Raw genomic sequence first — 13,966 nt, 5'->3', positions numbered from 1 at the left:
AATCTCCAAATAGAAAGAGGCAGATACACAGGTACAGAAAAACATGCAAGAAAATGCGAAACCTGTAGTTCATTAGAAGATGAGTTTCATTTTCTAAACAAATGTATTAGATACGAACACCGACGAGAAGTTTTGTTAACAGATATAAAGTCTGAATTCACAAATTTCGACGATACTGATACAGTGAATCAATGGTGTAATTACGACCCCGTACTACCCCGACTTGCAAAATCCATATATGAATGTTTCCAAGAACACGTCACGTTTTAATTAGAACATCTTACAGTTATTTTTTTTCCTTATAATTTTACCCTTTATTGTTGTGTCTATAAACCTTTCATTTACGGTTTTTATGACAAATAAATGTGATTCTGATTCAGATGATTCTGATTCACACACACACACACACACACACACACACACACACACCAGCTGATGGAATGATCCACGTGATAACAGGGGAAAAAAGAAACTACAGGAGACACTAAAGTGAAACGAGTAGCGAGATAAAAGATGTACAGATTTTCAAACATACATACATACATATATATTGTATTGTATTGTATTGTATTGTATTGTATTTCTCCTTTTGTCACAACAGATTTCTCTGTGTGAAATTCGGGCTGCCCTTCCCAGGCAGAGCGCGTCTCTACCCATTTTGTTTAAAAAAAACAACAACAAAAAACAAACAAATAATCAACATCAACAAAAAGCTAAACTGGACGGCCCACTGCGGCCATTTGCAGGGCAGCTATATTAGTCAATTGTATGCACAACGATTCGTATATTTATCAGTAAATTGGATTCATACATTTATCAGCCAGTTGTATGCACAACGAACACAGTGTTTTACCAACATGGCATATTTTGGCAAGTGTATGACAAAACATCTCACAATGATTCTTTGAAGTTTATGGCGCAATATCTGAAACGTTCATCAATCATTTTCGTTAGTGTCTGGTATGTCCGACTTTTTATAGTGTCATTTTCTTTTGTATAGTAGGCCCTAAATTTTTTTGGTTTCATTTGTTTGTCCAGAAAATGACATCACATCTTAAACAAGAAATGATAAAGCTATCTATCTCTATGGTTTCAGCAGATTGCCTTTACTATCTCTAAATATCATAGATATAGAGATGTCAGTTTAAAACACAGAATCATTGCTACTGATATTGAACGATATGGGTGCAAGTGATACAGACAAATGTTTGTTGTGTAATGTTGCAACGATTCCACTGTATGAACATTTTTTCCCCCATTTTTTTTTTATTCATTGAATTTTTGTTTACATTGCACAAATCTTAATATAACGAAAAAGTACGAATACAATACATTACATTAACTTAATGCATAGCAGGGAAAAAAGTGTAACAAGACAAAGACGTATACAGAGGAGGAACATAGGCATACATAATGCATATTTTACATAATTTTTTTTGTCACTGTACTAAATATGTACTTCGTTACAAACAAAAAACAAACAAACACACACACACACACACACACACACACACACACACACGCACGCACAAACAACAAAAAAACAAAAACAACTAAAAAACACGTGACCACAAATAAATGAATAAATAAGTAAATGAATAAATTGAAAAAAAAAGAGACAAAACTTGGGGCACTTTCTTGGTATGCACGTAGGAATTTTCTTCATATGAGTGTCTATACTGCACTTTTTCATCATCTAAGTAGACAATTTAATACACTCGAGGTATGAGTTTGTATCACCACAAGACAAAGGACATAAAATTATCAACAATAAATAACAGAATAAAGTAACATTGGGGAAGCAGAAGGTCAGTTTCCTTTAACTAATGCATTGTGAAACTAGTTTGACAAAGTTCATTGTTCTATCAGGTTCATGTATGGCAGCCATTTTATAACAAATTCATGCTTTTGCATGCTCAGTAGGTGTGCATGTTTTTCAATTTTATATCTAGTCTTTAATTCTGTCAAGAACATTTGAGTATTTGGTCTAAGTTTGTTTATTCTGCATCTGTATATAAAGAATTTTCCAAGTAGTAGGATAAGATCTAATATGTCATCAGTTCTGCTGTTCTCTTCTGTTCCAAACAATATAAGTTTATTATTCAAATTTAGGTCAGCACAATTTTGACAATTTTCTATGATGATACTTTGTAATTCCGTCCGAAACAATAGTGAGTATACATAGTAGTCAAACATGTAATGGTTTACAGTGTCCTTCTCTCTACCACAGAAGTTGCATTTATCATTATCTATTAATCCCATGTTTTTTAGAATAGTATTTGTCACCAGGATTCTATGACAAATTCTAATTTGAAACCATTTTAACTTGGTATCGTTTATTTTGCAAATCTTTTTCAATATTGCTTCCCAGTCTAACTGTGTATCTAGCTTCTCCTCCCATGTTGTAAATGATTTAATGCTGGATACTTCTAATTCATTCATTAATATTTCGTAATACTGTTTGGATCCTTTACTTACACTCATTAGGAGGTGTTCAGTTTTGTGTTGATTTCTGCTACATTGCTTTCAATCTTAATGTTATTCTTATTCGAGTAATGTTTAATCGAATGAATGCAACCTGTAAATTCCATGAAATTAATTCTACATCTATTTTTTGTGAAAAGGTCTGGTACGTTAAAAATTTACCATTTTCATCAATCAAATCTTTAACAAAGAAAATATTTTGTCCTGCCCAGTTCCTATAAAAAAAAATCCTTATGGCCAATTAAGGAAAATAAAATAAATATGGGTTCAGCTAATATTTCGTCGCCCTTTTTTACGTCCACTTTTTTAAATTTTTATTTTATTTTAATTTTTTACAAAAGTTAGTCCACGCAGTAAAAGCATCTCTCCAGAAAGGGTTGAGTTTGAAGATTGCATCACGTTTTGGACCATAATTGTCCATCATTTCCACTTTAGGACTGTCAAAATTCGTTTCCACCTTGGTGTCCGAACGATAAGTTTGCGTACTCATGACAGTTTTAATGATTGTAAGTATGTTACAATATCCGGAATACCTAACCCCCCTTTTTGAATACTATGGACAGAATATTGTCTCCTAATTTTATCGTTTTTGTCATCCCAAATAAACGCACAACACATTTTTTGCAACTGCGTGATCTGCCTGTCAGGTGGATTTGGTAAAAGAACCCACAAGTAAATACGTTTAGATAATAATAACGATTTTAATACAGCTATTCTTCCAACGGTGTTGTTGTTCTTTTAAGCCATGTTCTGAATAAGTTTTTTACTTCAATAAATTTATCTCGAGTATTTCTTTCAATCATTTGAGAAGTTTCCGTCGTAACCAGAGTCCTAATAACTTAAACTCTATTGGATTCCAATTCATTTTAATATGCGGTAGGTATATTTCTGCTGAGTGTTTTTTGCTGCCTAACCAATCGTTTACCATTTTCTCGTAGTTCATTTTAAATTCTGAAATGTCTACAAATCTGTTTAATGTTTCAAACAATTTTTTATATGAATATTTGTCACCTTTAAATGTAAAAGAAGTATCGTATGCTAACTCATTAATCTTAAATTCAGTATCTGCTATGTGTATACCTTTAATTTCCTTGTCTTCCCTTATTTTGCAAGCGAGTATTTCTATACACAATGCAAATAAGTAAGGTGATATCGGATCTCCTTGACGACAGCCTCTATTAATAGGGAAACTGTCAGATCTTTTTCCATTAACAATTACGTACGACTTAATATATGTATAGAATGAGGATATCGATTTTCGTAAGTCCTCTCCAAAGCCAAAAGCTTTTAGAACATTGTTCATATAATTCCAGTTAACTGAATCGAAGGCTTTTTCAAAATCAATTAATACAAGTTATCCAGGGAGCTTTTTTTCTTTCTAAATAATGCATTATGTCATAAAGAGTCCTGAGATTATCTTCTATATATACCTTCCTGGAACAAACCCCGTTTGATCGTCTTTTATTAATTTTGGTCATATATTTTTTATTCTCTCTGCTATACAACCTGAAGCAATTTTGTAAGTAACATTCAATAACGATATTGGTCTCCAGTTCTTTAAGTATTCTCGTGGTTTATCTCCTTTAGGTAAGCAAACTATAATCCCTTCTGTTTGTGTAGCTGACATTTCTCCTTTTTCAAATCCTTCATTGAGGGAACGAACCACAAAACTACCTAGCTGTTTCCAAAAGAACTTGAAGAAGTTCACAGTCATCCCATCTGAACCAGGGCTTTTATCATTTTGCATTTTCTTCAAAACTTTGGATGCTGCTTCTATAGTGATTGGACCTTCTAACTCATTGGCTTCATTTTCTGTTAATTTTGGCAAACTGTTTATATAATGTCGATTATCATAACTGGTCTCTGTATAATTTTTCGTAAAAGTTTCTGGTTTCTTGCAGCATACCACCAGTTTCTGTTACCACTTCCCCTTTATCTGTAATCAACTTCATCATTTGTTTACTTATAAAATATTTTTTTGTAGGGAGCAAAAATATTTGTTTATTTTTTCACCCTGAGAAATCCAACCAGCTTTCGATCTAATAATAAGGCCTTCCATTTTTTTTTCTAATATCTTTCAATTTCTCCTGTTTTTCTTGCAATACTTTTTTTTGTCAGATTCATTCAAGTGAAGTTTATTTTCTAGGACTGTTATATCATATTCTATATGTTTTTCCCGGTCAGATTCCTTTTTCTTTTTCCTTATGCTGTGTGATATAGTTTGTGCTCTAATTTCCATGAGTAAAACATCAAGAAAAAGTTGGACTGAAATTGTAAATTGTATTTGATCATTAGGGACACTACTGATATTTTCTCTATTATAGGGTAGAACTGAATATTGATCTTTAATCTTAATAATGGTTTCATTGATAACATTTACATATGTAGGATCTTTCAGCAACGATGAATTAAATTTCCAACAGCTTTTATGTTTTTCTTCGACTTTAAATGTAAGTTTTAAATTTATCAATGAATGGTCGGTCCTGTATCCATACAAAATATCCGCATTATTTACTCTGGTGATTAAAGAATCTAATATAAGAAAGAAATCTAATCTGCTCTGCTGTAGAGGGTTTTGTCTTCTCCAGCTATGTCTGAGAACTTCCGGATTTAATTCTCTCCAAACATCACATAGTTCAAAATCGTTCATCACTTCTAATACAGTTTCTTGGGCTTTTGGATTAATAACATTTCTATAATTATGACAGTCTAAATTTGGATTTAAAACCAAGTTCCAGTCTCCAGGAATTATTACACTCGATGTGTCTGCATCCTCAATTATCTTACTTATATCTGAAAAAAAGAAAGATGGATCATCCCTATTTGGACCATATATGTTTATTAACAGAAGTTCTACACCCATTGTCGTAAGCATTAATATAATATGGTTACCTTTAATATCTTTAATAACTTTCTTTATCTTAAATTCAAAGTTATTGCTGAATAGAATAGCTACCCCTCTCGACTTTGTATGTTTAATGCAAACTCACATTCGTATCCCCATTCTGATCTAATCTGGCGTTCTAACTTTTTATCAAAGTGTGTTTCTGTGAAATAGTGACAGTGCAGTTTTTGTACATCTCAGAGTTCATCTTTAGGAATATATCTGACGAAAGAGTGCCCTTAGTGTAACAATACTCACATGTAACATATATTTGACATATAGAAATGAAATGTTACATTCATGCATGACATTTGAAAAGAAATTGACGTAAAAAAGACGAAAAAAAATCAGAAAAGTGAAAATATTGACTTTCCGTCTGATCACATCTGGCGAGCTGACAGTACACTATGTAAATTCAATACAAATGCTTACATGATCACTGTATTTTCCCTTCGGTTGCAAACTACTATGAGTTTTCATCCCGTTCAAACGATTAATGGTAAAAAAACAAAAAAACAACAAAAAAACAACAACAAAAAACAACCTCCAACAACAAACCAACCAACCAACCAAACAAAAAAACAAACAAACCAAAAACAAACAAACACTTTTTTTTTTCATTGTACTGTAAACATACATGAAGTATTTGTTTGCTCTGGAAAAACTGTGAGGTAGGAAATCACAAGAACACAACGTTCTTTGTTAGAGTACAGTTCCTTCTGTGACATTTCTGGTATTACTTATTTTTTCTATATTACTTTTTTGTACTATCCTCTTCAAATAAAATCTAGAAAACAGACAATAGGCCGTGAAGGACATACCTCATGAGAACGGTGTGACCTTTGATTGTATGTGACATGTTTAAACAATCTTCAATGAAATGGTTTTACAAGCATGATTATCATAAACGGCTTTTACAAATTCACAAGAGCATGAGAAACTGGTACAGAATGATGTTAGCAATGTTGTAAATCCAAGCTTGCATGAATGATGTCACCAAACGTGGCTAGCCGTCCTGTGTACCGGACCAGGTACTGGACCGACTTCCAGTCATTATGTTCGTTGTCAAAATAAAGTATGAAAACATATGATGAAAACGCCTCCATAATTTTTTAAGCAGACTTATAATGAAGATGATGTGAAAGGTTTTACAAAATTGCAAAATTAACATGGAATTCTTCACTGTTCATCCTTATCTGTCATAACAACGACAGGGAGGAACGGAGGCACACACGTATGTTACAGTCCGGATGTTGTCCCTATGTGGGTACCAGTCCAACACAATCACAGTTTAAACGAATGCTCAATATCAATGACTGACCAAACCATAGACATTACTTTATAAACACATTCGACACCTTATTCAGTCAAATAGAATTAAAAAGAAACCCAAACAAACAAAAACAGTGTCACAGAGATTTACACACACACAATTCTAACACCCACTTAGGTCTCTAATATACGTCACACACTATGGACAAACCCAGCACGTGCCTGACTGGCAGTCACATCACAAAGCACGTACAGGACCAGGTGTTGTCCACTGCCGGCTGAATACTGCTCATCTGTTGACGTCCTCATCCGTTCTTATCTGTTGACGTCCTCATCCGTTCTCATCTGTTGACATCCGTTCTTATCTGTTGACGTCCTCATCCGTTCTTATCTGTTGACGTCCTCATCCGTTCTCATCTGTTGACATCCGTTCTTATCTGTTGACGTCCTCATCCGTTCTTATCTGTTGACGTCCTCATCCGTTCTCATCTGTTGACGTCCTCATCACGGCGACGTCTCAAGGACCGACCACAGCTCGGGCAACAGAAAACAGAAGAAGGGAGGCAAGTCTGATAGTCTCCACAGGAAGTGACGCAGTGCTGGTGGTGACCATGATGTTTTTGATCCGCACCATAGTGATTTTCTTCTCGGACACACGGGGCGCTTCAGTATGTTGCAGAATTCTCCCATCTGGGGACAAACAGTCAGTATTACTACTGCTACTACTACTACGACTAGTACTGCTACTATTAATAATGAAGGGCACATATATAGCAGATTTTTTGGATGCATGAAGAATGAGAGAGGGAGAGTGGGGGGATGGGGTGGGGTGTGTGTGCGAGTGAGAAAGGTGGCTATGAATGATTTATGTAATTTGTAATATTTTCTTTCATGCATAGCGCTCTGAGCCCTTAGACAGAAAGGGCACTATATGAATGTACATTATTATCATTATCATTATTGTCATACTAATTGCTGTCATTGGTACACTCATTGCTGTCAGTGCCATACTGACTTCTGTCATTGTCACACTAATTGCTGGTAATATGACACTTACTGCCATCAATGTCGCCGTAGGCATATAGTTGGTGCCAGTCATTGAAGAGATCCAGATCCGAATCAGCAAGCCGTTTGGGGAACTGAAAATAGTTAATGAGAGATATACACCTATAGTTTGTGTGTGTGCTGTGCTGTGCGCGCGCGCGCGCGCGCGCGCGCGCGTGTGTGTGTGTGTGTGTGAGGAAGAGAGACAAAGGGAGACAAATAGACAGAGACACTTTGAGACACATCACTCCAAACCTTATTTACAGACTCCAAAGACCACTACTGTGATGTCTATCAGGCACTTTACAGGATCCGTATACAACACTAAGGATCGCTTAGACCGCCAACGACCGGCTGATGCAGCATGTCTTCTCATGCAACACGTCTTCTCAGGCTCATCTGCAGCCGACATTTCTGATCTTCTATCCAGTCACCTTCCAGACAACTCCGGTCTCTCTCAGGTCACCCCACTCTGTGCTGACCAAAATCCTGGACAAAAACATTTAGAGAACGCGCCCGTTCCGCCACTGCCTTAGACAATGGAACACATGACTGCAGAGTATTCGCCACAACAAATCAACGGCTGCATTCATGAACGCAGCAAAACATACCTGTTTGTAGTTGAATTCAACTATACAATACAAATTAATCACCACACTCATACTCTTCTTTTAAAGCACACAAATACAAAGACCCACGTCTGCCACCCAAGCACTTGTTTACACTCAAGACGGCGAGTCTTGTATGCGAATTAACTGCCCCGATGGCCGTATAAGGCTATGGGACCTTTAACCTTTTACACCTGATGACGGTAAGACAGCAGGGTACCTCCAGGGGGCGGGTGAGGCGGCAGTAGATGTGTCCATCCTGCAGCAGTCCCTCCAGTAACGTCAGGCGGTTGGTCTTTACCTGGGGCCTGGTGTGTTTCACCGTGTTGCCCAGAGACAGCGACACAACCCGGGACGACGGCTTGCGCTCACGTTTACACACGATGACGTCATCCCCTCCACCCTGCACGTCACACAACACAGTTCAGTCTTCAGTATGCTTAACAAGATATCAGTTTAACAGGCTTGAAAGGGACATGAAGTGAAATAGCGTCGTTCTCAAGAAACCTTGCAAAATGGGTTAAAGATTACAGAACCACGAATCGAACTGAACATTTTGCGCATTAAAGTAATTATCACATTTAAACTATCAGCTTGTCGTAAAACATGACGCCGCCATATTGGGCTTGGCTTTTTGTAAAGAATAATAATAATAATAATGGATACTTATAGAGTACACTATTCAGAAATCTTCTCCAGTGCTTTACAAGTCGCATTGTTGTTTTTTTCAATATTTTTTTAACATAACACATTACATCAATGTTACGCATACACACCAAAATGTGACAAGCAAACCACACACACACACACACGAAAACACAATGTAGACATACATTCAAACATACATACGTGCATAGCAGTCGCACTCCACACACGCGCACACATATGCACACACAAATACACGCATGCACAAACAAACACACGCAGATGCAACCAAACACACACACACACACACAAGCGCGCGCGAGCAAACATACGAACACACACCAACACACATTCATACATAAGTAAACACACATGGTCAAGCAAACCATGCGCGAAGACGTGGACCTGCTATAACGAAACTTGTTGCTGAGGGAAGATGTGAGATTTGAGACCAGATATGAAAGAGGTGAGGGAGTCCGAATGTCGGAGGTCATCAGGGAGCCTGTTCCACGTCTTTGACGATTGAAAAGAAAATGTTCTGTGTCCGTTGGTCTTACTTCTGACGTGAGGTATCATGAGAAGTCAAGTGTCAGATGAAGACCAGAACTGGCGAAACAGAGTATGGAGGAGTTCAGAAAGATACTTGGGGCCAGATCCGTTGACGACAGAAAAGGTCAGAGTGGATAGCTTATCGTCTATTCGTTCAGAAACAGGCAACCAGTGGAGAGACTGAAGGAGAGAAGAAACATGGCCAAATTTAGAAGCTCTGCAAATGTGTTTGTCAGCGATCTTCTGAATTCATTGAAGTCAAACACTACATTTGCTTTAAAATGTATTTGGACAAGCCATGACTATCTAAAATCTATTCATGTAAGCCATAAAGTCGATCCACTTAATGTCCCCTTAACCTGGTAATAAGCTGGTCATCAACAGCCAAACAACACCAATAAAACAACGACCCACCCCCTCTCCTTCTCTCTCTCTCTCTCTCTCTCTGTGTGTGTGTGTGTGTGTGTGTGTGTGTCTGTGTGAGGGGATTTATTCATTTTAGGCCACAGCCCCATATGAACAAGGGGCGATAACATAATGTGAAAATGTCATCATAACTGTCAGTGTTTTTTTCAACTGATTTTACAGCTAAATAAAGAAACAAACAAAGACAATACTGTCTCTCTGAGCTTAAAGGCTCTATATAGATACCATGTCAGGTTTTGAAGAATATCATCAGTAGCTGCCATAAATAAATACAATCCAATCAAACATGGATATTCAAAATGCTTCTTTGGGTTGTGTTTCGAACGCAGATCTTTCAGGCGGAACACTTCAACACAAAATGAACTCTATCTCCAGTTGTTTCTCTGCACAGAGGACACAGCTTACTGAATTATGTACATTTCAAAAGCGATACTGATGCGTATCAATTCCGGAAATACCAAATCTAAATCTGGTCAAAATAAATCGTAGATGACGGTCCATATTAGATAGTTCTTCACCAAGTGAGTAGAAGAATGAGATTTGTACAAATCAAATCATTTGAGTGTACATGCTCCTCCCAGTGTTGCCACCTGCAGTCTATCAAAGGCTGACGAAAAGTTTACAAAAACATGGTCGCTTCACCAACCTCTCGAAACACCCATACATGCCCAAATCCAAATTCATAGACATATTCGTATATTTGACACCCAATTTCTTTTCCCCCCAAGATCTAAATCATACAACATGTAAGATTTACGTGGTATCAATCATTGTTCATTTTTAACAGTTTCAACCAGTAAAGAACACAGTTTACTGCAGAATCTCTATATATATCTTGGATGCCTGTTTTCCTATATACCAGATATTAGGTGTTTTCATGTCGACCCCTAAAACCCCTTTCAGTCCAAATAAATGAACAGATTCACAATGTACAAAAGCAGTTTTATCTAATCACCACAATTCTGAACCATACTAAACGACTGGCTGAGTATCAAACAGTTTAATAGAAATGTCCAGAGAGTTATTGTTCAACAACAACAAAAAAAAGTTTCTTCATAACTTGCAGTAGTGCATTATTTGCTCTACCACACAAGCCTCTGCATGCAGCTACAAAGCTCAAAGGAGTAGAGAGAAAAGAATGCCATGGTCTTTGTAAGAATCAACAACTGGTGAAACAATACCATCGTAAACTCACCTTTCCCTGTCTGCCAAATAGTCACCCTTTCTGAAAACAATTATATTACTTTTATCAAGATTAACCTTTGATTGCAATTTAGTAGCTGAATTCTTTAAGTTATTTAGTTGTGTTTGTAGACCAATAACTGTCTCTGAGAGCAATACAATATAATCAGTAAGTCATAATATACCTATAAACAATTCTGTTAAGTCAACTGTGAATCAAGCACCATGCCTTCCCTGTTCTATTACTTCCAATACTAATTCATTTATAAATAATATATCGTGTCTCTCTCTGCCTGTGTGTGTGTGTGTGTGTGTGTGTGTGTGTGTGAGAGAGAGAGAGAGAGAGAGAGAGAGAGAGCTCTGCATTGCCTGAGATGGCTTTGTGACTGTTGAGCTGTGGCTTCAGTGTTTGTGGTTGGTTTGGGTTTCATCTTTTTGATGGTGGCTGGTATTGTTCCCACTTGTTTTGAGTGACTGGTTTTCCTTTTGTAGTTGTGCATTATGTTTTTCAACATTGGCTAACCTCGTTTCTAACTAATCAATATAATTATTGTTTCAATTCTTGATAGTTGTGTGTTAACTTAAGTCGAAGTTCAGGTGTTTTTTTTGTAGATGTCTTTATGTTGATGTCGCTGATGGACATGACAGATTCTGGAAGTGGAGTTCTTGTTCGTGGGGCTGACTTTGTTAGACAAGTTGGTGTCTGTGTTTTGCACTTCGTCCCCCGAATGTGATGGTTCAGGTGTGGGTGCATCACCACACGTTGGTACTGTGTGCACTGCGTCTCGCCACAGACAATGGTCTCCAGTTTGGAACACTCTTTAACTGCCCACTCCGGACATCGCTTGCCCTCAGTGTACAAGAAGTGTCCTACTGCTTGTTCTGTACTACAAATGCAGTGTGAGCGGAATGTTCTTTCACTCGTTAAAAAAGACACGCAGCGTGATTTTTTGTTGTTTTTTGTTGTTGTTTTTTTGAAGAGACTGTGAAGGTCGCGTCGTATTTTCTTCATCAGGTTTCTCGGGTTTGTCGAGCAGTGTATCGTTCTGATCATAATAGTTTTTGATGATTATGTTTTTGTCTATATTAGCTATGCATTGAATCATATATACCAAGATACCTAACCATGTCAAGACTTCTACTAATGAACACGTTGAAATCCTTTGCATGAAGTGTTGGTCATGTCAGTTGGGGATTCATTAAAGGAAGTGACCTCTTCAGGGCCCTGTTCTTCACGTTCATCCATCGTCCTCTGGTGAAGTGGTGCTATTTACACGTGGGGCAGGGATGGTTAAACAGGTCTTTGGCACTGATACACACCAACACACACACTCTCTCTCTCTCTCTCACTTTTTCTCTCTCCACAAATTCTCCATATTCTTTGTGTAAATCCACAGTTGATGATGAAATTCGTGTTATGCTTGATTTGTAAATCGTATGATGATTTGAGAAGTGAATGTGTGGTTTTTGAAAAAAAGAATTTACAAAAAGAAAGGATCTGTTTAGAATGTTAACATCAGAAGATCACGAGGTGATGATCTCGATAGCAAAATTTATATCACAATCTATGATGATAGGGCAAAAACCACAAGCATAACTGTGTGGTCAGATATGTTTGACAATTTTCTTCTGTAGCCAGTGCTGGAATCTGTTGCATGGACTTTGTTTTGTTTCATTATTTGCTTTCACCAATGTATGTTGAGGCATTCACCCATGTCATAAGAACCTCATAGCCAATGACATTAAAGTGTCAAAGCGTCTCCCACTCTCTCAGACGCATTGACAGAACTCTACAGACTGCCTGTCGGCGAGGACTAGACATGCACACTACAGGCTGTTGAACTCGGCTCTCCCAGGAGGTGTCTAGTGGAGGCTGGTCCGCACGGTCTGTTGTCCTATGAACACTAAACCACCGGATTGTCACATGAAGCGTAGAGTATCACAAAAGTTTTTACCTTAATTAAGTATCGAAAACTCTCGAGAACTGACTCACCATTGGTCTGACCTGGGTGGTCCTTCAGCTTGTCGGGATCATCACATACACATTGGTCCCTTTAGTAGCTGAAATCTCTGTATTACATATAGAACTTATCGAATGGCGGAGCTGCTGAAACACGTCCTTACTCGTCGACGGGCGGAGTGACAGAGAGAGAGAGAGAGAGAGAGAGAGAGAACGATTTTTTTTATTCAGATAAAGGCCAAATCCCCTTACTGAAGGGGGTGACATTAAAGAAAGATAAATAAGAGTTTACTTGACACACTATGTATCTGCAACACAAACCAACCAAAAAATAGCGAACACAGATGTTTATCAACATTCACGTCGTAACAATTCTCAATCTCTTCAATGCCTCATATATATAAATGGCCAAGTTACACAGAGTAGACTCATGTCTTGACGACATGAGCAAATTAAATCTAAAGTTAGAAGGATCTTTATAATACTTTGGTTGGATTAGTTTTTGTCTGAGGTCACTCAAGGCAGGGCAACATAACACAAAATGTAGCTCGTCTTCCTTACCCAGATTACATAAACGACAAGTAAACACAGATTTCCTTAAATTTCCGTATCTAAAACAATGAGTAGCAATATCAGAAACACCAAATCTAAATTTTGTCAATGCACATTTTATAAATCTGTTCAATACCAACTCAGTGTATGGTTCGATGACATGCGATGTCTTGAAGAGTTTAAACCGGCAATATCTTCAACCCCCTGATTGTCCCACACAAATGCAAAACCATAAGAATTAAAACACTGTCTAACACTCATTGCCCACGTCTTTTTGCCATTATTATCTAAAGATTTTAACATATTATAAGCTTTAAATGGAAATCTGTTTTCATCCATTCTGGTCAATTTCAGCCAATA

At 37.3% G+C, this 13,966-nt stretch overlaps 1 protein-coding gene across 1 annotated transcript in view; it reads right to left on the bottom strand.

The window, feature by feature from the left end:
- Positions 1-7,144: 7,144 nt before the first annotated feature.
- The window catches only part of LOC143294200 (DOMON domain-containing protein FRRS1L-like), a 28,660-nt gene continuing 21,838 nt past the window's right edge, over positions 7,145-13,966 (bottom strand). The window contains exons 4-6 of the mRNA XM_076605631.1: positions 8,513-8,695; positions 7,698-7,779; positions 7,145-7,239 (exon numbers count right to left, since the gene is read on the bottom strand). Of these exons, the coding sequence (XP_076461746.1) occupies positions 7,145-7,239; positions 7,698-7,779; positions 8,513-8,695 (360 nt within the window). The remainder of the gene's footprint in view (positions 7,240-7,697; positions 7,780-8,512; positions 8,696-13,966) is intronic.

This window comes from Babylonia areolata, chromosome 19 (assembly GCF_041734735.1).
Source record: "Babylonia areolata isolate BAREFJ2019XMU chromosome 19, ASM4173473v1, whole genome shotgun sequence".
Taxonomy (NCBI): Eukaryota; Metazoa; Mollusca; class Gastropoda; order Neogastropoda; family Buccinidae; genus Babylonia; species Babylonia areolata.
Note: the sequence above shows the minus strand (reverse complement) of the source record. Positions and strands in the feature narration are given on the sequence as shown.